Here is a 23,847-nt window from a genome sequence, read left to right as displayed (position 1 = left end):
CTGTCTGCAGGACACCACTGCTTCTGGAGCACCAGTGTCTCCTGGGAACCATGTACACAGAGCACCGTTGTGTCCTGGGCCCCACCATCTCCTGAGTCCACTGTCTCCTGGAGCACCCCCATCTCGTGGAGCACCAGAGACTTCTCAACACCGTTTTCTTCTGGAGGAACGCCGTCTCCTGGCCACCACTGCCTCCTCTGCCCCACTCCCTGCTGGATGCCACTGTCTCCGGGAGCAGTATCTCTCCCGGGCGTGACCGTCTACCTGCTGGACACCACCGTCTGCTGGGCACCACCGTCTGCTGGACACCACTGTCTCCTGGCCACCACTGTCTGCTAGACAGCAGTCTCCTGGAAGACCACAGCCTCCTGAACAACACTGCCTCCTGGAGCACCACTGTTTCAGGACGGTCACTGTCCCTGAGCCCCGTGTTCACTGAGCACCACCGTCTCCTGAGTCTACTCACTCCAGCAGTGACAATGCTCCCTGAACAGCACAGCCTTCAGGAGCACCGCCGTCCCCCGGACCCCACCGTCTGCTAGACACGACTTTCTCCGGGACCCCACAGCCTCCTGTGCACAGCTGCGTCCTGGACACCACTGTCTCCTCTACACCACCTCCTGGACTATCAGGGTCTCCTGGGCGCCACCGTCTCCTCAGCACCACCCTCTCCTGGGAACCATGCCTACTGATCACCACTGTCTCCCGGACCCCACTGTCTCCTGAGCACCACAGCCTTTCTCTTAGACAACACAGTCTCCTGAGCACCATCGTCTCTTTGACACCGCCATCTCCTGAGCACCACAGCCTTTCTCTTGGACAACACAGTCTCCTGACGACCATCTTCTCCTGGAACACCGCTGTCTTCTTGACATACTGCCTCCTGGAGCACCGCTGTCTCCTGGAGACAGTCCTGGAGACCGCTGTCTGCGATGCAGCACTGTCTTCTGGAGACCGTCGTCTTCTGAGCACTATTATCTCCTGGACACCAGAGTCTCCTCAGCAGCACTGTGCCCTGAACACCACCGTCCCCTGAGTAGCACCCTCTCCTGAGCTCCGCCATTTCCTGGAGTACCGTATTCTGCTAACACCTCCATCTCCTGGAGCACCAAAGTCTCTTGGACACGGCCATCTCCTGAGCGCCTCTGTCTACTGAGCCACCAAGGTCTCCTGCGCACCTCCATCTCCTGCGTGCTACCCTCTCCTACAGCACCAGCCTCCTTCCCAGCACCACCTTCTCAGCATTACTGTCTCCTGGACCACCACCCCGTCCTGAGCACCATCTTCTCCTGGACCACCGTTTTACCTGGACTCACTGTCACCTGGAACACCACTGTCTCCCAGAACACTATTTTTCCTGGACACTACCATCTCCCAGACCCCACTTCCCCTGGAGCACCACCTTTCCTGAAGCACCACTCTTCCAAGACACCACAATTTCCAAGAGCACCACCAAGTCCTGGACGCCACCATCTCCTAGGCATCCCCTCCTGACACGCCGCCTCCTGCAGCAGCGCCGTCTCCTCGAGCAACCCCGTCTGCTGGACGCCTCTGTCTCCCGTACACGACCGTCTCCCAGCGCTGGGTCGTGTCCGGGAACACCATCGCAGGGCTGCACACGCCTCAGGCCACGAGGGCCTGGCCTGAGACCTGTGCGCTGACAGCCCTGTGGCCGTGGAGAGCGGGCGCCACCCTGCTCATCCTCCAGTCTCTGTCTTCCTGTTCCATCGACTTCAGGGGTCTGGAGTCAGGTCCCACAAACCCCAAAGCCTGTCAAGGACAAACACACTCCTCACCTGGACACAGATCTGAACAAGCAGAGATGCCCGGGAGGCACTTTCAAGTCACAGCGTATAAGGACATCAAAGCTTGTCCCTGTGCCCTGGACAGGCACCACAACTCGGGCACCAGAGAGTCAGGAAGGGTCCCTCACAGCCCACACCACCTAGGGGAGGCTCCAGCTAGGCCCCAGTGTATGAAGATCAAGGGATGGCTAAGCTGCCCAGGGCTCGGCCAGCCAGCCAGGTCTCCTCACTGTCCCTGAGACACGAGAGGCCCACCTGGGAACCCATTCAACCCCCCTCCCCATTAGCTTCCCTGCCCGACGACGGCGCGCTGCCCGACGCGCTGAGCAGTGGCCGCGCCCCCCGGTGGCGGCTGTTGGAAATGACAGCTCCCCTGAGCGATGGGGAGCACCAGGCCTGCACATCCCAGTCAGGGCCCACAGCCCTCCTGTAAGGGGTGCAGAAACAGGGCTCGGAGCGGGGAGGACGCTTTCTCTGTGTCCAGGTCTGTGAGGCCAGATCCGTCGCAGCGGTAAGGCTGCCAATTCCAGGCTCCTGTGTAGGCAAAGCCAGTCTCTGAAAACACGTCTCCAGCCAGCCAGGCAGGGCCAGAAGGGGCTCCAGACACCACAGGAGCCAGCTGGTGTGGCAGCATCACCTCCGCGGTCCTGACCCCTTTGAAACTGGGCTCCTTCGCCAGCCTAGCTGACACGTGATAGCCAAGGCCAAGCTTCAGAGTTCTGCAGGCGGACTTTAAATTCTGGTGACCAGTCCCAGGGCTCACTCAGCACAGCCACCTCTCGGGGGTGTGAGGCTGTGACGAATGACGTTAGGGATGCACAACCCCAGGCCCACAGAGGCACTGACCCTCCCCCTAAAGTCACCTGCAGGTTCTGCACCCCTCTGAGCTCAGCACAGCCAGGCTGTGGGTGGTGTGCTCAGCTGTGGTTGTGGCAGGACCCCAAGGAGTCCTGGGCCCTGCCAGCAGAAGGACCTGGGAGGTTCCCTTGGCTAAGGCATGACGGCTATGATGCTGTAAGTTGTCGTAATGGTGACTCAATAAAGCTTATTTCTTATTTATCCTATTTCAATACAAAACTGCACAGACTATACATGGCAGAATTATGTACACGTAAGGATAAATTTACTCAGCAGAGAGTTTCTAGAATATGTCTACAATGACGGGCTGCAATCCTCTTCAAGATCACGTCCTGGCCTCCTTAAGGAGGCATTTCTGTGTCATTGGCGTTTCTTTTCCTCCCCAATTTCCTTAAACTCAACTGGGATGGTTCACTTACAACCTAAGCCCATTTCTGTTTTATCCTCTAAGAGAGGAGAACCTGGAGAGCATCTCTCTCGTGGGGGGGTGGGGGGGGGGGAATCTACACGTTCTCTTAGGTGCCCCAATTTGCCTTTCTTTCCTGCAGCTAAAACCATGACTACCCCTTATTCTCCACCCTTCCCGCTGTCGCTTGCGTCGTCTAGTGAAGACTCTGGGCCCGCCGGTTGTAAGAGCGCTCACGAGAGACAGCAGGGCAGGACATGCTCTCCTCAGCAGAGCGCCGAAACCACGACTCACTGCTGGGCCACCGTCCACAGGAGAGGCTGCAGCCGCCGAGCGAGGCACGCCACAGCCAGCGACAGGCGGACGTGGCAGCGAGCGGCGGGAGGGGCCGTCACAGCGAGATTAACCCCCATCCAGCGGGCAGGCAACCCACAAACTGGAGAGAACGTATATATGGAAGCTCTTCCACTGGAGGGAAGGTTCTCAGCCTCACGTTAGGCTTCCCAACCTGGAGGTCCAGTAACGGAAGTAGGAATCCTCAGAGAATCTGACTCTGAAGGCCAGCGGGATTTGATTGCAGGACTTTCACCGGACTGACAGAAACAGAGAGTCCACCCTGGAGGTCACACACGAAGTCTCGGCACACCAGTCACAGGGACAGACTGGGACAGCTACACGTGTACCTGTAGAAATCCCAGTTGTCGTTCGGTCGCTTGTGACCCAACGGACTGTAGCCCGCCAGGCTCCTCTGTCCATGGGATTTCCCAGGCAAGCATACTGAAGCGAGTTGCCATTTCCTTCTCTGGGGATCCTTCCAACCCCAGGGACTGAACCTGCGTCTCCTGCATTGGCAGGCAGACGCTTTAGCACTGAGCTGCTGGGAAAGCCTCGTAGAAGGACTGTAGAGAGTCCTAGTAGGGTCGACAGATAGGAGGAAAACCTAGGAAACTAGGAGGGGACTGAGTTAATGCCTGCTTAGCAATAAAGCAATGAGCAGAAGCAGGAGGTGCGCCCCAGGCCGCTGGGTGGACGGAACTGTCACCGCCCCTCTGCCAGAAGAAGGTGGCCTTGTCCCTCCCTCCTCCCACCATGAAATGGAAGCCCCATAACCCTCGGGCGGAGCTCCCTCGCCTGCCCACGCTTGTTACAGGCGTCCTAGGCGAATACAGCTGTTTCTTGCCTATCACTGGGCCTCTCCCTGATTTCCTTCCGTGCTGAGACACAAAGAACCTGAGCCTCAGTAAGCAGGGTTTTGAGCAGTTTCAAGTCCCAGGCAGGACCTTGGGCAGGTCTGAGTCCCAGAATATGGGTTCAAGTTCCAATCCGAGGTGGATGGTTTCAGCTGGCAACCACAGAGGGACAGTGGCAAGGCAGGAAAGGGCGTGAGCTTAGGCGGCAAGGCAGTGACAGGGGCGTGAGCTTAGGCGGCAAGGCAGGAAAGGGCGTGAGCTTAGGTTTCGGTCCTGAGACCTCAGGTCTCGGTCCTGAGGTCCCACGGCGTCCCCCAGACCAGTTACACTGGGGAAGACGCTCAGCTGACGTCTGCTTCTTCTTGACGAGAGGGTCGACCCCGTGTGCTTATGCCCACCCGGCAGCAGGGAAAGGGCTGAAGTGTTAGAATCTATGTTCTCCTCCTTGACACTGAAGGGTTTTCCCTACATTCTCATTCTCCTCTGCCCTCTTTCTTCCTTCCTTCTGCTAACCTCAGAAGACCTGTGTGGCCACCACGGCGTGCTCTCTATTGTTTCCACTCCCGTCACGCTGACCCTTACATGTGCTCACCCTTTACTCCCAACTTATCCTGAGACCAGCTCCAGCTCACTGACAACATCACGGGGCACCTTCTGTACAGCTTCCTTGCAGTAAATTTCAGTCACTAATCTGGTTGGGAGACTACCTTGGAAGGGATAGCTCTAAAATCCTAAGTGCAAATCTTGACCAAATTGTACAGTAGGTTTTGACTTAAGAGCAGAAATTTGGATAGCATGGGAAATAGGAACATCTTCTCAGGTTTGGGTCTGAAATGGGTCAGACTGCCTCAATCCCAAACAGTACCCCTCTGGGCTATATGCTCCAGGACGGGGAAAATTCAAACACTGGGGATTAAAATCTGATAGACAGAGTGCCTGATGAACTATGGACTGAGGTTCGTGACATTGTACAGGAGACAGGGATCAAGACCATCCCCATGGAAAAGAAATGCAGAAAAGCAAAATGGCTGTCTGGGGAGGCCTTACAAATAGCTGTGAAAAGAAGACCAGTGAAAACCAAAGGAGAAAAGGAAAGATATAAGCATCTGAATGCAGAGTTCCAAAGAATACCAAGGAGAGAGAAGAAAGCCTTCCTCAGCGATCAATGCAAAGCATTAGAGGAAAACAACAGAATGGGAAGGACTAGAGATCTCTTCAAGAAAATTAGAGATACCAAGGGAACATTTAATGCAAAGATGGGCTCGATAAAGGACAGAAATGGTATGGACCTAACAGAAGCAGAAGGTATTAAGAAGAGGTGGCAAGAATACACAGAAGAACTGTGTATAGATCTTGACGATGGTGTGATCACTCACCTAGAGCCAGACATCCTGGAATGTGAAGTCAAGTGGGCCTTAAGAAGCATCACTACAAACAAAGCTAGTGGAGGTGATGGCATTCCAGTGGAGCTATTTCAAATCCTGAAAGATGATGCTGTGAAAGTGCTGCACTCAATATGCCAGCAAATTTGGAAAACTCAGCAGTGGCCACAGGACTGGAAAAGGTCAATTTTCATTCCAATCCCAAAGAAAAGCAATGCCAAAGAATGCTCAAACTACCGCACAATTGCACTCATCTCACACGCTAGTAAAGTAATGCTCAAAATTCTCCAAGCCAGGCTTCAGCAATACGTGAACCATGAACTCCCTGATGTTCAAGCTGGTTTTAGAAAAGGCAGAGGAACCAGAGATCAAATTGCCAACATCCGCTGGATCATGGAAAAAGCAAGAGAGCTCCAGAAAAACATATATTTCTGCTTTATTGACTATGCCAAAACCTTTGACTGTGTGGATCACAATTAACTGTGGACAATTCTGAAAGAGATGGGAATACCAGACCACCTGACCTGCCTCTTGAGAAATCTGTATGCAGGTCAGGAAGCAACAGTTAGAACTGGACATGGAACAACAGACTGGTTCCAAATAGGGAAAGGAGTACGTCAAGGCAGTATATTGTCACCCTGCTTCTTTAACTTCTATGCAGAGTACATCACGAGAAATGCTGGGCTGGAAGAAGCACAAGCTGGAATCAAGATTGCCGGGAGAAATAACAATAACCTCAGATGTGCAGATGACACCACCCTTATGGCAGAAAGTGAAGAGGAACTAAAGAGCCTCTTGATGAAAATGAAAGAGGAGAGTGAAAAAGTTGGCTTAAAGCTCAACATCCAGAAAACGAAGATCATGGCATCCGGTCCCATCACCTCATGGCAAATAGATGGGGAAACAGTGGAAACAGTGTCAGACTGTTTTTTGGGGTTCCAAAATCACTGCAGATGGTGACTGCAGCCATGAAATTAAAAGACGCTTACTCCTTGGAAGAAAAGTTATGACCAACCTAGACAGCATATTCAAAAGCAGGGACATTACTTGGCCGACTAAGGTCCGCCTAGTCAAGGCTATGGTTTTTCCTGTGGTCATGTATGGGTGTGAGAGCTGGACTGTGAAGAAGGCTGAGTGCCGAAGAATTGATGCTTTTGAACTGTGGTGTTGGAGAAGACTCTTGAGAGTCCCTTGGACTGCAAGGAGATCCAACCAGTCCATTCTGAAGGAGATCAGCCCTGGGATTTCTTTGGAAGGAATGATGCTGAAGCTGAAGCTCCAGTACTTTGGCCACCTCATGCGAAGAGTTGACTCATTGGAAAAGACTCTGATGCTGGGAGGGATTGGGGGCAGGAGGAGAAGGGGACGACCGAGGATGAGATGGCTGGATGGCATGACTGACTCGATGGACGTGAGTCTGAGTGAACTCTGGGAGATGGTGATGGACAGGGAGGCCCGGCGTGCTGCGATTCATGGGGTCGCAAAGAGTCAGACACGACTGAGCGACTGAACTGAAGTGAACAAAGGGATCCAAAGTGGAGAAGAAGTTAAAGTGTCCCTGTTTGTAGATGACATGAACTCTACATAAGAAACCCTCAAGAAGCTGCCGGAGAACTGCTGGGCTCGTCAGTGACCGTGCAGGCTACGGACACACAGCAACCTGCTCACACCCGCACACTAAGAACACAGATCAGAAAGAGTCCAGAAGCAGTCATCTGCCACTGCTTCAAAAAAACCAAACTGCCCAGAAATAAATTGCCTAAGGAGACAAAAACCTGTATTCTGGAAACTGTAACTTGCTGATGAAAGAAATCAAAGACACAACCTGACGGAAAGATATACCATGTTTGTGGATTTGAAGAATCAATATTGTCAAAATGACTGTATTACACAAGGCAATCTACAGATTCGATGCAATTCCCATCCAATTACCAATGTCAATTTTCACAAAACCAGAACAACCACCAGCACAAAACCCTAAAATCTGTCTAGGACACAAAGAGCCTAAAGACTCAGAGCGACCTTGGGAAAGGAAAACAGAGCTGGAGGAGATCAGGGTCCTTGACTTCAGACTACACTACGAAGCCACAGTCATCAGAGCGGCAGGCAGGGCCTTCCTTGGGGGCCCAGTGGTTAGGAATTCTCTTGCCAAGGCAGGGGACAGGAACTTGATCGCTGGTCTGCGAATATCCCACGTTCCACAGGGCAACCAGGCCTGCACGCCACAAGTACTGAGCCCGCATGCGCCAACCACTGAGGCCTGCTTGCCGAGAGCCCAGGATCCCAGAGGGGCCACCACCAAGCAGCCCCCGCGGTGCCTCAGAGAGTGGCCGCCACGTGCACAGCGAGAGAGCCGCACACAGGGAGAAAGCACGCACATACAGGGCACACCGTGCACCAGCGAGGCTCGAGCCCGGACCGGAGGCCTGTTTCACAGACGGTAACATACGTGGTTCAACGCCATTCTCCCAAACCATCCCACCCTTGCCTTCTCCCACAGAGTCCAAAAGGCTGTTCTCTTTTGGTCTCTGTCTGTGTCAGATACGTCTGTGTCTCTTTTGCTGTCTCGCATACGGGGTCATCGTTACCGTCTTTCTAAATTCCATATATACGCGTTAGTCAGGACTGGTGCACTGGGATGACCCACAGGGATGGGACAGGGAGGCAGGAGGGAGGTTCAGGAAGGGGAACACATGTACACCCATGGCTGACTCATGTCAATGTATGCAAAACCAGTACAATACTGTAAAGTAATTAGCCTCCAATTAAATAAATAAATTAAAAAACAGACTAGCAGGGGACTGGCATAAACACAGAAGTATTGACGAACAGAACAAAACGGAGAGCCCCGCAGCAGAGCCGGGCATTTACGCTCAGTCAGTGCATGACAAGGGAGGCACGGCTGCACCAGGCTCTCCAACAAACAGTGCCGGGAAAACTGGGCAGCTATATGCAAACCATAAAATCACATCACTGTTTACCATCAGACACAGACAAGAAGCTCAAAATGGACCGAAGACCTAAATGGGAGACCAGACACTGCAATTCCTAGAGGAAAACATAGGCAGAGCACTCTCTGACACAAATCTTAACAGTATCTTTTCCAATCCGGCTCCCAGAATAATGGAAATAAAAACAAAAATAAACAAATGGGACCTCATTAAGCTCAAAAGCGTCTGCACAGCAGAGGAAACCAAACAAAACAAAAAGACAGCCCACAGAATGGGACAAAATAACTGCAAATGACATGGCCTACAAGGCATTAGTCTCCAAAATGTACAAACAGTTCGTGAGGCTTAATATCATCCAAACAAACGACCCAATCAAAAAGTGGTTAGAAGACCTAAACGGACGTTTCTCCAAACAAGACATACAGATGGTCAAGAGACACGTGAAAAGAGGCTCAGCTCTGGTGTTAGAGAAATGCAAACCAAACTCAAAACGAGGCATCACCTCGCACCAGTCAGACTGATTATCATCCAAACGTCCACTAACAGGAGACTCCCCGGTGGCCCAGGGGTTAAGGGTACGCCTGCCCATGCAAGGGGCACGGGCTCCATTCCTGCTCTGGGCCATCAGACCCCCATGCTGCGGGGCCATGAAGCCTGTGCGCCACAGCCATGGGGCCCACCCCGGGGAGCCCGCACCGCACCCACGCAGCCCACGTGCAGCAGTGAAGACCCGGGGCAGTCATAACAGAGAAATGACTGTAAATGGACCGAAGAAGAACAAAGATTCACCGATCCTCACAGGTCATGAGTCACCCTATGTACTGGGATGCCAAAACCACCAGGTAAACATGGTGGTCAAACCTTTTCTTGAATTGCACTGAATTGTAAGGGGAACTTTGTAAACTGATAAATGACGTCTGGCAAGGTTTCAAACACTCTTAAAAGAAAATCCACAAAGAAATGCTGGAGAGGACGTGAAGAGACAACCCTCCTACGATGGTGGGAATGTAAACTGGTGCAGCCACTATGGAGACTCCTCAGTAAAAGCTAAAAACAGAGCTGCCACATGGCCCTGCGACCCCAGTCCTGGGAACATGCCCAGAGGAGCACGTGGACCGAAAGGACGCGGGCACCCAGTGGTCACTGCAGCACCGTTAGAAACAGCACGCCATGGCAGCAACCTGGACGGCCAACCACAAGACTGTCATACCGAGTGAGCTTAGGTCAGTGCCAGAAAGAGAAATATCACATCTCTTACACTCAGAATCTAAAAAGAAATGATACAAGTGAACTTATTTATAGAACAGAAAAACCCACCCACTTAGAGCAGAAACTTATGGTTACCAGTGGGGAAGGGTGTGGGGGGAGGGATAGCTAAGCTAGTTTGGGATGACAGGCACTCACTACTGTATTTAAGACGGAGAACCCATAAGGACCTACTGCAGAGCTCAGGGAGCTTTGTTCAATGTTATGTGGCAGCCTGGATGGGAGGGGAGTCTGGGGGGAATGGATACATGTGTGCATATGACTGGGCCTTTCGCTGTCCATCTGAAACTATCACAACGTTGTTAATCAGCCACGCTCTAAAATAAAAAACGCTCTAATAAAAAAATAGAGTGCTCACAAAATCAACAGTGTCGGCACACAATAAACATTTGGTGAAAAAACTTAAAACTGAACAAAACGCGTTAACCAGCGGCTAACTGACACAAAACGTCAAGGGAGCTTTCCTGACTCACACACAGCTCGGCTTCGTCACAGCACGTAAGCTGCATCCAGGCCTTTTTCCCCCTAATCTCACGACGGTGCTTTCCCTAAAAAGATCACGCTGCGTGACTTTCCCCCCAATGCTGCACCCCAGCTGCGTAACTCTCCTTCCTGTTCATCAAGGTTGCACTGAACTTTACTTCTGCCTTCCAGGGCCAGCCCTCCTCCCACACGACCTTCAGTCTCAGCTGAAACAGTAACGAACTGATTCCTCTGTTTAAGACAAGGAATTAGAACCAGCATCAGAGCCAGTAGCCTTGAAAGATCACTTTAAACGTTCCTTTAGGTTAACGTCACATCACTGACAGTTGTCCCCCAAGTGCAACACAGAAGCGAGTTAGTCAACGGAGCAGTAACACAGAAACACTGACAGAGCGCACAGGAGGCCCGTGTGGGACAGACGCGTGAGCGAAGCAGCTTTCCGTATAGCTGAACACGACCCGTTGACGGTCAGACTCAACAGTCATCTCAGAAGGGCACATTAGGCCCGGAGACGCACCCTGCGGATGGCAAGCTGATGACACAGGAGCCTGTCGCAGCGTCGCGCGGGGACAGGAGGGAGATCCGGCCGCAGCGCGGAGGGGAGGGCGCACAGGAGACGCCTTGCAGACAAACACCCTGAGGCTACTGCTTCTAGAAACACACTCTAAGGAGACGATTATGGATGCTCAGGAGGCTCTGCTCACGCCACAGCGCCGCTGTCGCAGGGCGGGAGGCTGGCTGAGGCAGCCAGCCCGTCCACACCTGAGGTGCTAATTCGGCCTCAAAGCAGAGGCTGGAGAGCTGTTTGCTGCCTTGGAAAGATGTGGGCAAGTGAAACAGCAAGGCCTGTGCCCGCAAGTGCCACTCTTCCCAGGAGCACACTTTCTCTGTCATCCGTAAAGGCTGAGAGCCCAGGGAGACGCGCACTGCAACGCTGCCGCTCACCAGCTCTGGGTTAAGGATGGGGCGGGAGATGCTTGCTTCTTCCTTTCAACTTGCCACACGTTTCTGATTGTCATACAGGGACACTTACTACCAGCATAAGACAAGGATATGGCGCTTCTCTTTTCTTTTCTCGGCGCCCAGGTGAAGTGCTTCTGCCAGGACGGTCAAATCGCTGCCCGGCAGACACGACCACCGAGACGGCTGCGTAGAAACCACCCCCAGGCCCGGCAGGCAGCTGCTGCGGTGACCTGGCGTGCACAGACTCCCTCCAGACGGCGCAGCCCCAGCATGGCGAGGGAGGAGCGGACGCGGAGAAGGAGCGGGGCCCCTGCCACCATCACCGGGGAACCTGCCTGCGCCGCCTCCCCTGCGCCGAGACAGGAGGCTAGTGAGGCTGCCATGAGGGAAAAGAGAACTTCACGTGAAAATGACCAGAGAGCTGAGCACGTGGGGCGCCCCAGTCGAGAGCATCATTCTGCCCCCTCTGTCAAAGGCACCCGGATCCTCCCTGGGGGGCCCTCCCACCCTCTCCTACCTGGCCCAGGAGTGTGGGGCCCTACGCTGGCTTCGGGGGGCTCAGGACCCAGACGCGGCCAGGAGCCGCCCTGCGTCTTCTCCAGCTGAGCTCTCCCCACGCTGGGCTTGCCAGGTGAGAGCGGCTGGGAGCCTCGCTCAGCGGCCACACAGGCCGGCCGCCCAGGAGTGAGCGCGAGGGAGGGACCCGAGCCACGGCGGCCGAGGCAGGTCCTGACGCCGCCTCAGCACCGGACCCCGAGCCTGGGCCGGACGCTGATGCCAGGCGTTGGTGTAACGGCCGATACATACTCCTCGCACACAGGCCTGTAAGCCTGTCTGAGTTGGGTCCCTAGAACGTGCCAGTCTTAGAGAGTTGTCTCTCATCCCGTGGAACACTAATTAGCTTGCTCACCAGGAAAATTAAAGCTACCAGCAGAGAACTTTGTTAAGGAGACTGGAAAACAAAAGCGCTGGGCGGCAGCAGGACCGTCTGGGGTGGAGGGCGACCTGGGAGCTAGTCCTGGTCACGCAGGCAGTGCGTGAACCAACCCAACAGGCTGCCGGCGGGCTTGACTCGCCGGTAGGGCAGGGATGTACGTTCTACTTTTTCCCCTTCTTTGTTGAGACCAGTCTTTCCACCAAAATGTCAGAGGATCATAGTGTTTTAGAGCTGGAGAGAGTTCAATCTATCACTCCCACGGTCTCACTTGAGGAGAAGAGGCTGAAGCCAAGGTTAGCGAGGTCACAGCCCTCATCACCGCCAGGCTGGGCCGCCAGGCCCCCGAGGCCACTCCTGGAGCCAGGCCCAGCTCCAGCTCCCGCAGGCCCGACAGGCCAGAGACGAGGCACAGAGCAGGGCCCCAGAACAGCCACGCGCCGCTCCCTCTTTGCACACCCCGCCTCAGGGCTCAGGGCAGGCCTGCCTGGGAGGCCCTGACTGCAGACTGGGTCTGCCGCACACGGGCCGCCGGGCCTCGGACCAGGCTCACAGCCTCTCGGCCTCGGCCCCCCCAGTGGGCTGCCCCGCTGACCCACAGGGCGGCTGTGAGGTGCAGCGAGCCACGCAAGGCGCAAATGCTGTGAAGAAACCGTGCCGAGTCCTACACCAGGCCGAAGACACCACTGCTGGCTCTAGGAGAGCCGCTGAGCTGAGCGGCAACAGCAGAGAGCGCTGAGGTCTGGAGTCTGACAGCGAGGGTCTGCATCCTGGTTCTTGCACGTATTAGCTGGGCTGCTACCCAGACTCCACTAGCCTCAGTTTGTCCACTGGTCAAACGGGAATAACAGTAGACACTTCAATGCTTCTATGAAGATTAAACGAGGTAACACACCACACCCAACTCGGCGCCTAGCAGAGCTCGGAGCTGGATTTGTGGGTGAAAGTGAAAGTGAAGTTGCTCAGCTGTGTCCGGCTCTTTGCGACCCCGTGGACTGTAGCCCACCAGGCTCCTCCATCCGTGAGACTCTCCAGGCAAGAATACTGGAGAGGGTTGCCATGTCCTTCTCCAGGGGATCTTCCCGACCCAGGGACTGAACCCGTGTCTCTGCATCTACACTGGATTCCCTCCTGCTGAGCCACCAGAGAAGCCCACAGAAACAACTTCCCAGCCATGAGAGTTCTGTGCATCAAACCAGCAAAGACCTCGGCGAATTGTGTCGCGGAGGGTCCAGAACCTGGCACTTCCCCCCCCTGCCGGGCATGCACACTGCAGCGCCCTTTCTGGAGGCCGCCCTGGCCACACTGACACAAGCCTGCAGAAGAGGCCCGTCCACGTCAGGCCCACCCCGTCCTCCGCCGGGGACCCATCCCGTGAACCGGCAGCAGCCCCGCCCAGACTCCTTGACAGGCTGGGGAGGCACAGCCGGCAACAGGGGCCCGGGAGGAGCTGGAGCGCGAGGCCCGGCCCCCGCCCCCGCCCCCGCACTGCTGGGGTCAGGACCCCGGCTCCCCAGTCCCTCCCCACACAGGCCAGGCTCCTGCCATCCGTGCCCTTCTCTGTGCCCTGGGGTGGGCGCTGAGCACTCTGCTGCCAGGAGCCCCGGACTGCCCAGGGTGCCTCCCCATGCCGCTCCCCTGGTGAGGCCACTGTCTGTGCACGACCCTCCCTGGCCTCTCTGCTCCCAGGCGCTTCAGGATCTGCAGACACGGCCAAGTCCAAGAACCACACTGCACACAGCCTGTCCCCCACTCGGCACAGAGACAGCATCGAGAAACCCTGGTCACGAAGCACGGATCGCTTAAGGTGGACCCCAAGTTCCTGAGGAGCAGGCGCTCTACCCAGGAGCACAGGAGGGAGGCCTGCAGACGACGCGGGCCGGGGGTGCGCCTGCTGGGGCTGTCGAGGCTTGCCAAGAGCCCAAGGAGTCTGAGCCCCAGGTCCCTGCGGGCGGCAGTGCGTGCCCAGGGGACTCGCCCACCCCGCCCACCTGAAGCCCGGCAACGTGCTGGCGCCCACGTCACCAAGGGCCCCGAAGTCCCAGGCCAAGGCTCGTACCAAGGCCCAGGCACCGCAGCTACGGTTGCTGCTCTGCCAAAGGCGCCCAGGCCCCCACGCAGGCTGCGAGTGCAGGCCGCCACCTGCCAGTGTGAGGACGGGGGACTGGGGTGGCCCCCGGGCTGCTGTGCTCCTGGACACTGGTGCAAACAAACTGAGGCAGGGCGTGTCCAACGACAACAGCAAGCCACCAAACCACAGCCTCCTCAGTGCCGCAGCGTGAGCAGGGCTGCTTCTGGGGCGCTGGGGTGCTGACCGACACGCCCCTAGACTAGCAATGTGACTCCAGAAGTTTATCCCAAGAACAACCAGAAAAGTGCAAAGACACACACAGGTCTTTGCAGCGTCCTCACGAGCAGAAGCCAGGGCTCCTCTGGTGGTCCAGCGGCTCATACGCCATCTGCCCACGCATGGCACATGGGTGCCATCCACGGTCTGGGGCGACCCCACAAGCCAAGGAACTAGGCCCGGGCGCGCCAAGTACCGAGCCTACGCTCTTCAGCAAGAGGGGCCGCTGCAGTGAGACGCCCGCACACCGCAGTGAAGACCCAGCACGGCCACAGGCAGACGAACGAGACTGCGCCTTCAGCAACAGGGAGCCGCTCCACACCCGAGGGAATACTGGGGAGCCACTGACAGCCAGGTTACAAAAGGACAGCTAACAGTGCGGAATGAGGCATTTAAGACACACCTTACGGTGGAAGGAATGACTCCAATGTTGCATATAAAAGCGACTAAAGGCGTGCAGCCCAAACTACTAGTGTTTATCATTTTTTATCACGACATCACGGGGAGATTTTCTTCTTTGGATTGTTTTCGTGTTTCCCACGTTTTCTGTATTTTTCATGTATTATTTCTGTAATTAAAAAACACAAACCCAAAATACATTTATTAAAAAAAACCCAGGGCTAAATTCTGTAACGCTCAGCCCCACACTTGGGCACCAGTCTGAGCGCCCAGCGCCAGCCAAGAGCCCCGCACAGTGGCGGCGGCTGCCGGCCGGGGAGCCCTGTCGCTCCGTCATCAGCCGCAGCCGCGCGCCACTGAGCCCGGCCCAGCCCCCGGGCAGAGCCAGGGAAGGGCGCTCGGAACGCCTGGCGGGGGTCAGAGACCCTTCAACAGAGACCACACAGCACAGAAGAGGAGCCAGCGACCAACCCGAGGCCTGGACAGACCGACGCTCGCTCTGCGACTGACCACCTCAACAGCTCTGTGACTCCAGGCCCGCTTTCTCCTGAGCTGTTTCCTCGCGTTCAGAACAGGCGAACACCCTTCATCTCACGGGCTGTCAGCGTTACACTCGATTATACAAGCACAGAACACAGCTCACCACACGGCCGTGAACGTCACGAAGGCAAAGGGGCCCCTTGGGCCAGCAAGGCCCTCAGAGTCCAGAGACCCAGCCCTGAGGTTCTGGAGGGCAGCGGAGGGTGAAAGCAGGTGAGGACGGAGAAGAGGTGGGACGTGGGCACGGCAAGGGCCATCGGGCACCATGCCCGGCCTCCCGGCGGCAATCAGCACACATCTTGGAGAGACGGGGGCTTCCCTGGTGGGCCAGCGGTTAAGAACCCACCTGCCAACGCAGGAGACCCGAGCTCCAGCCCTGGTCCAGGAGGCTCCCACACGACGAGGGGCCACAAAGCCCAGAGGCTGCCACCACCGCCACCGAGCCAGCACGCCAGAGCCCGGGAGCCACAGCTGCCAAGCTCCCGTGCCCAGAGCCTGCGCTCTGCAGCAAGAGGCCGCTGAAGCGAGCACGCCGTGCACTGCGGCTGGGGGCAGCTGAGCACGGCAGCAAGGACCCAGCGCAGCTGAAGCAGAGACGAACAGCCTTTCAGAGACAAGGGCGCGAGCACCGTACCTGCGGCGGGCCCCAGGCCCAGCTGGGCTCGCCGAGCGCGGCCTCCTCAGCCAAAATAGAGACAAACAGGCCTTTCAGAGACAAGGGCGCGAGCACCGTACCTGCGGCGGGCCCCAGGCCCAGGCTGGACTCGTTGAGCGCGGCCTCCTCCTCCCAGAAGTACTGCGGCGGCTGCAGGATGCGGGACTCTTCGCTCTCCTCGCTGGGGAAGCCTGAGCCGGGGGCTCCCAGGCCAGTGCCCAGGCCCACGGCCTCGCTCGGCTCCTCCGAGTCCAGCGGCTCCAGGCCCGTGGGCAGCAGGAGGTCCAGCAGGGAGGTGGAGGGGAGGCCTTCTGAGCCGGGCTCCTCGGACCCAGCTGCACGCACGGCCAGAGACGCTCCTGCGCAGACAGGAGAGCTGGGGGTTACGGGGAAGAAGGCGCAGGGTGGAGACCCGCCTGCAGGGATCAAGGGCCCAGGGCGAGGGCAGGGGCTTCCCGGACACTCCTGGCCCCGCTTTCCCGGGCCCTGCACGCACACAGCTCCCCAGGCTCCTGTCCTGGCAGCACACTTCCCAAAACCGCAGGAAGAGCCTGACCTGTGTTTCAGCAGCACACGGCGATTAAGACCACGTGAGGTGGTCCCAGGTCAAATTCATCCTGGGCTGGAGCCCTGGACCCTCTACCCTAATTTACAAAACAAAAAACTGTCAAATAAAGGGGATCTTTTTTCCCCTTCTCTCTCACTTCCATTCGCTACGAACAGGAAGCAGCCCCATTTGCTGGCTTTATGAGGTCAATACTAACTACGGGGCTATCACTAACTTGCTCTGTCTTCAGCCCTGTCTCCTCATCTGCAAAATGAGGAAGGCGTGTGAAACGGCCTCCACATCCTCTTTTCCAGACCGATATTCAATGATGCAAGAAAGAGGGAGCGGCAGGAGTTATCTCCCGCTCTGTGCTTGGAGTGCACCGTGATGCGGCTTGACAGAGTCCGTGGGGATTTCAGTCATGTAAGCGTCATCTGGGCCTCCCTGGTGGCTCAGATGGTGGAGAATCCGCCTGCAGTGAGGGAGACCCGGGTTCAGCCCCTGAGTCGGGAAGATCACCTGGAGGGGGGCAGGGCAACCCAGTCCAGCATTCTTGCCTGGAGAGTCCCCGTGGACAGAGGAGTCTGGCGGGCTACAAAGAGTCGGACACGACTGACTAAGCACAGCACACAAGCATTATCTACATTTTAATGCTTACAAGCACCTTATGCAGCAGTAAGCCCAACAAGTGGCCACTAAGGAAGACAGACGTTTCAGACTCAGAAGCAAGTTCTGCCAGAAACAGATGAGGCACCAGAGAGAGACAGGAGAGACGGGAGGCCCGTCCAGAGAGAGACAGGACAGAAGGGAGGCAGGACAGACGGGAGGCCCGTCCAGAGAGAGACAGGAGAGACGGGAGGCCCGTCCAGAGAGAGGTAGGACAGATGGGAGGCCCGTCCAGAGAGAAGCAGGACAGACGGGAGGCAGGACAGACGGGAGGCCCACAGATGCACTTGGCTCCAAGAGGAGCAGCCTGGGGCGCAGGGGAAGGGGCAGGACAAAGCGACCAGTGTGCGTGGGACGACACACAGGCCTTGATCAGACGCAGGCTGCTGCAGCGGAGCAAGGCAGGGGGGGCTCAGGCCTGTGGCTGAGCGACTCTGGGGGAGCGTTGGCCCCCCATCCGTAGAGCAGGATGGGGAAGCCCGCAGACGCACCGGTCGCCCCTCCCCCCCCCCCCGCCCCCCCCAGTGTGCGGACTGCACTCTGAAGGGCAGACTGCAGACTCCTCGTGGAAGTGGTCTCCTCCGTCATGGAGAACAGGGAAGCAGGGCACTCTTGGCCAGGAAAAGAGAACGTTTAAGGGCGACAATGGTCAGGGTCTTCAAACACATTTAAACAAAAAGTTGCTGTGAATAATGAAGATCAGTTATTCTATGTGACTTCAAGGGAAAAAACAGGGAAGAAACAGACGCCAGCAGAGTCTCAAACAGGATGAGCCAGAAGCAGGGGACGCCCGTGGTCACCTGCCTCCATCCGCCTAAGTCCTCCTCCTGCTTCCGCCCCAGCTCCCTCGGTCCAGGCGGCGGCCCCTCCACGACCACTGGCCCTGCACACGGCCCTGCACTCTCCTCTCTGCGCTGCGACAGACCGCCGGACAGCCCCTCACTCAGCGGTGAACACGGAGCTCACCTCTGTCGTGACCGGGCCTCGACAGCCTCTCAAGTATCACAGGAGCTCGGGATGTGTTTGTGTAAACGACCAAATAAATTAAGGCATACCCTTTCCCTCTGGCTGATTCATGTTGATGTTCGGTAGAAACCAAAGGGATACTGTACCCTTCAATTAAAAGTAAATAAATTTAAAAAATAAGAAATACCCTTTTGTTTTACAGAAAAGATAACAGGCCTAGTGAGACTAAGGTCAAATAACCAGGTAACAGAATTGCTGTAATTAGCCAGCTTCACGCCACAAGAAGGATGGTCCCTGAGGAAACGTCGGAAAGCTGCTCTTGTGTCCTTCTTCCTAAGGACACATAAGGACAGAGAGCACCCGGCGTGACCCGATGCCTCACAGGATCTAAGGAGCAAGGAAAGAGCTGGACGGGAGAGACCCTGTCCTCCCAGCACCCTGCTCAGGGTCCCCACCAGAAACCCAAAGCACAGGGTGGCTGAGAGTGTAGGGGTCTTTCCTCCTGACCCGAAAGACCTCAAGTCAGTGATGTGGTCCCTACCTTCCACCAAGACACCCCTTTATCTACATTTCTGCCTGGACCGTGTCTAGAAGTAGGTCATCTATCAACCCTACTGGAGTAAGACTTATTTTCTAATTTTTACAAAGTTAAAAACATATACAATACTGTCAATCAGATACGATGCCAGGTAACTTTGGTTTCAGGTACGCTGCAGCGTCTTACTGGAGGTTAACATCTGCATTGGACTTCCACTGCTCAGAAGAAAGCAATCCCCCCCGCCCCGCCCATTCTGTGCCACGTACTGTGCCAGGCGCCCTCTAGAGACACAAAGGGGAACAGCAGACAGCCTCTGCCCTTGGGGGAGAAAGTGCTCTTCGGAAAAGGAAGGCCCGGTTATGTGAGATGCCAGCTGATACAGCAGGTCTGCCTTCAGATGTGGCCTCCCCAGGTCTGGGGAACCAAATACCACAAGACAGTGACCTGGAAAAACTCACACAGTCCAGGGACCAAAAACTCAACTGATGAGAAATGTCTGTAGTAATTAAGTAACAAACACTGCACGGGTTACCAGGGCCCAGAGCAGCCTTCTCTGCCAGGTGAAGCTCTTCACCCACCTACTGGAGAGACATTACTTCAGTGGTTTAGAAAAGCAATGGCCTCTCGTTAAGAATCCTTGGATTTTACCCTCCACGAAACCACCAGAGGATCAAACGTGCTGGCCTCGCCACAGCCTGAGAGCTGCCTCTCCCAGGCTAACGGAGGCGAGGGGGAGAGGAATCACGGCCACGCAGGCCTCAGTCCTGCCGCCAGGCCGGCCCTGACGCCCAGGAGCCGGCGTCTGTCCTGTTGACTTCTGGCCTCTGGGGATGAAGTCCTTTAGCCGGTGAAGCTCTCCACGCAGAGCACCGGGGTCTGAGGAACCTGCTAGGGCCTATCGTGACCATTCCCTGACTAAGGGGGCCCTCATTCTCCCAGCCTCTCCCCTCCGTCTGTCACCTGCAGAGAAACCACGGTTCGTCCTGGTCTATCTTTCCCAACAGTCTGACAGGAATAAAAAGTGTGTGAGTGAGCGCCGTTGCTTCAGTCGTCTTGGACTCTATGCAACCCCATGGACTGTAGCCTGCCAGGCTCCTCTGCCATAGACTTTTTCGGGCAAGAGTGCCATCTCCTCCAGGAGATCTTTCCAGCCCAGGGACTGAGCCCACATCTGCTTTTCCTGCCTTGCAGACGAGTTCCTTTACCTCTGAGCCTCTAAGAGAGTCTGACCATGTTTCTGAAAAGCTGTTTGAATAGGAGGAATCCAGCTTTTGATTTCTTCTGCAGTAAACAGTTTCATTCTCTTGAAGCTATTTTTCAGCACAATGGTTGTTTTTCCTTTATAAAGACCTTGATATTTTCAAAAGCTTGGCAGTGGGTAATTACGAGATGTTGCTTATTTTCGAACTTGCCCACCAAAACAGCAGCTGAGACCTACCTATTCCCTGTCTGTCTAATTTTGCACTTAATAATTAACCTGCCTGAGAGTCTACTGGATTTTAACCTTCAGATACACACTGATCTTGTTTTTTCTCTTGGACCTGTAATCTTCTGTTACCTCCATCCCTCTCAGCCAAAAGAACGAAAAAGGGCATGAAAAGCATTCCAGGGATCGGCCTCAAAGCACTGAAAGTCCGACCCAAACAAATTCAGGAAAGGAGGCGGAGGAAGCAGGCTTGTATCTTAGGGGGTGAAAAGAGCAAGGTCTCGAGAATCCCCATGTTTTGTCTCCCCTGCGTCTGCTCTTGGTCCCCGCGTCCTTCTCCCGGTCCCCTTGGCCTAATCAGCAGCTCTGAAGTCCGAGATCTCTAAGCCCTCCGCAGACACCCATTCGGAGCGGCCCAGCAGCATCAGCGACACGGCCCACACCTTGGACTGTCCGCTGCAACAGAGATGGTCCGGCACCACCAACGCGACCGCACACACTCGGCGCGTGTGTCAGAGAAACAGTGCCGCCCGGCCCTGGCAGGCGTGTCCCCGCTGCAGCTTCGTAAGGGAGACCTCCTGCTGGACACACACGCACCCCAGCACGGCGGGGACACTAGCGCGCCCCCCGGACGGAGGCGGAGGGACGAGGGGGGGACCCGCAGCCGGCAGGAAGCGGCACGGCAACAGCTGGGCACGGTCCCGACACACTCCGCACACCAGCGCTGGGACGGCTGCCACACGGAGAGGACAGCGGGCCCGCCCCTGCCCTCCGGACAGGACTCGCGCGCGGGGCGCACAGGGATGCGGCGGCCCGGGGGCCCCGCCGGCGCCCCGCTGCCCAAGGCGGGCCCGGGCCGAGTCGGGGCGGCGGGGCTCCGCGCCTCGGCGCGCGGGGCGGCGGCTGCTCTGCAGAGGTCGCCCCCCAGCCCAGCCGGGCACGGAGACCGCCTCCGGCCCACGGCGCCGGGCGCGGCCCCCGCGCGCTCACAGGCGCCCACCCGCCGGCGGGCCCGGGCCCCGCGCCGCAGCCCCGCGCCCGCCGCCGCCCCGCAGCCCCGCGCCCGCCGCCGCCGCCCCGCGCCCGCCGCCCCGCGCCCGCCGCCCCGCGCCCGCCGCCGCCCCGCAGCCCCGCGCGCGCCGCCGCCCCGCCGCCCCGCCTGTCGCCGCAGCCCCGCCGCCGCCCCGCCTGTCGCCGCCGCCCCGCAGCCCCGCGCCCGCCGCCCCGCCTGTCGCCGCAGCCCGGGCGCGCGGCCCTTTGTCGCAGAGACACGCCCGCCCGGCGCCGCCGCCGCCCGCCCTCAGAAGCGCCCGGGGCGCCGGCGGCCGCGCGGCCCTTTGTTGGCGCGGAGCCGCCCCGCGCGCGCCGCCGCCGCCCGCTCACCTCCGGCCAGCAGCAGCAGCAGCGGCGGCAGCGGCGGCCCCGCGGCCCTCAGCAGCCGGCCCATCGCGCCGCGTCGCCGCTCCGCAGCCGCCTGGACGCCTCAGGGCCGCTCGGGCGGCGGCGGCGGCGCGCGCGCGCCCATTGGCCCGCGAGCCCGTCACTCGCCCCGCCCCGCCCCGCCCCGTGCGCGCCCCGCCCCTCCGCCCCGCCAGCGGCCAATCGACGTCGCGGAGGTCGGGGGCGGGGCCAGCGCGCTGCCCGCGCCTCGCGCGCCTCGCACCTCAGACCTCAGGCTTCACAGGCCCGCAGCCGCCTGGCGCCCACGTCTCGCGAACGCGGGCCGTGGCCCCGGCGCTGAGGGCCGAGCTCGCGAGGCTGCGCCCGACCTCCGGCTCTGTGAGGGGCTTCTCCCTCGCGCGCGCGCGGGTGGACTCCGTCCGGGCTAAGCACTGCCCGAACCAAGCTCTGGAGAAGGCAATGGCCGCCCACTCCAGTACTCGCCTGGAAAACCCCATGGGCGGGGGAGCCCGGTGGGCTGCGGCCCACGGGGTCGCACACGCAGGGGCCGTTAAGTTAAGGACGCGGGAAGGGAGACGATCCTGGATCACTGAGCTGGACGCAGGGTCGTCACGAGGCTTCTCACAAGGGCAGGAGGGAGGAGGGGGAGTCAGAGCCAAGAGCAAGCATGCCCCTGGGAGCGGAGCTCAGTGACGCCCCTTCTGGCTCTGAAAATGGCAGAAGGGGCCAGGGGCCAAGGGACCGCGGGCGCGCTCTAGAAGCTGGAAGAGGAAGCAAAGGAGCTTCTACCCGGAACCCTGCTGACTCTTTGCTCTTAGCTCGGTGAGACCCATTTCAGACTTCTGACCTCCGAAACTGTTAGGACAGTAAGTTTGCTACTTTAAGCCTCTGAACTTGTAGGGATGGCAACGCACTCCAGTATTCTTGCCTGGAGGATTCCATGGACAGAGGAGTCTGGCAGGCTGAGGTCCATGGAGTCGCAAAGCAGAAATAGGAGCATATAAACTGCAATGAAGTAAGAAAATTCCATTTATAAGACCATCAAAAGTATATTAAATACTTGGAAATAAGTCCATAAAATAAGTACAAAACCTCCTCCGAAAACTATAAACACTGCTGGAATACATTAAAGAAAACCTGTGTAAGTGGATGGACAGCCCATCTCATGGATGAGAAGACTTGAAATTGTTAAAATAGCAATCCCCAAAGTGATCTATGGATTCAATGCAATTCTCATCAAAATTCTTGCTGGCTTCTTTGCAGAAGAAGATTCCAAAATTCATATGGAAATTCAAGGGGTCCAGGTTAGCCGGAACAATCTTAGAAAAACAAAGTGAACATATCCTTGGAATAAAATGGAGAGTTCAGAGATGAACCCTCATGCTTATGGCCATCTACCTGACAGGGTTCCAAGGCAATCTGTGCAGAGAGAACAGTCTCTTCCACAAACAGTGCTGGGACGGGTGGATATCCCACACACAGAAGAATGAAAGGCAGACCCCCCCGCCCCCAACATCATACACAAAGACTGCAAACGGATCAAAAACCTAACTGTAAGAGAGAAAACTGTGAATCTACTAGAGAAAACCCTGGGGGTATACATTCACGACCATGGCCTGCTGCTGCTAAGTCACTTCAGTCGTGTCCGACTCTGTGCGACCCCATAGACGGCAGCCCGCCAGGCTCCCCCGTCCCTGGGATTCTCCAGGCAAGAACACTGGAGTGGGTTGCCATTTCCTTCTCCAATGCAGGAAAGTGAAAAGTGAAAGGGAAGTCGCTCAGTCGTGTCTGACTCTTTGCGACCCCATGGACTACAGCCTACCAGGCTCCTCCATCCATGGGATTTTCCAGGCAAGAGCACTGGAGTGGGGTGCTATCGCCTTCTCCAATGACCATGGCTTAGGCAATAGTTTCTGAGATGATGCCAAAAGCACGAGCCTTGAAAGAAAATATATATAGGAGACTGAGAAATGAAAAACATTTTGTGCTTAAAAGGACACCATCGGGGGCTTTCCAAGTGGCACCAGTGGTAAAGAACCCACCTGCTTATGCAGGAGACATAGGAAATGCAGGTTTGATCCCTGGGTTGGGAAGGTCCCCTGGAGGAGGGCATTGCAAAGGACA

At 57.0% G+C, this 23,847-nt stretch overlaps 1 protein-coding gene across 1 annotated transcript in view; it reads right to left on the bottom strand.

The window, feature by feature from the left end:
- PODXL2 (podocalyxin like 2) overlaps window positions 1-21,769 on the bottom strand; it is a 41,561-nt gene extending 19,792 nt beyond the window's left edge. Inside the window, exons 1-2 of the mRNA XM_052641886.1 lie at window positions 21,706-21,769; window positions 16,260-16,538 (exon numbers count right to left, since the gene is read on the bottom strand). Coding sequence (XP_052497846.1) covers window positions 16,260-16,538; window positions 21,706-21,769 — 343 coding nt within the window. The remainder of the gene's footprint in view (window positions 1-16,259; window positions 16,539-21,705) is intronic.
- Window positions 21,770-23,847: the final 2,078 nt, after the last annotated feature.

This window comes from Budorcas taxicolor, chromosome 1 (genome assembly GCF_023091745.1).
Source record: "Budorcas taxicolor isolate Tak-1 chromosome 1, Takin1.1, whole genome shotgun sequence".
Classification (NCBI taxonomy): Eukaryota; Metazoa; Chordata; class Mammalia; order Artiodactyla; family Bovidae; genus Budorcas; species Budorcas taxicolor.
Note: the sequence above shows the minus strand (reverse complement) of the source record. Positions and strands in the feature narration are given on the sequence as shown.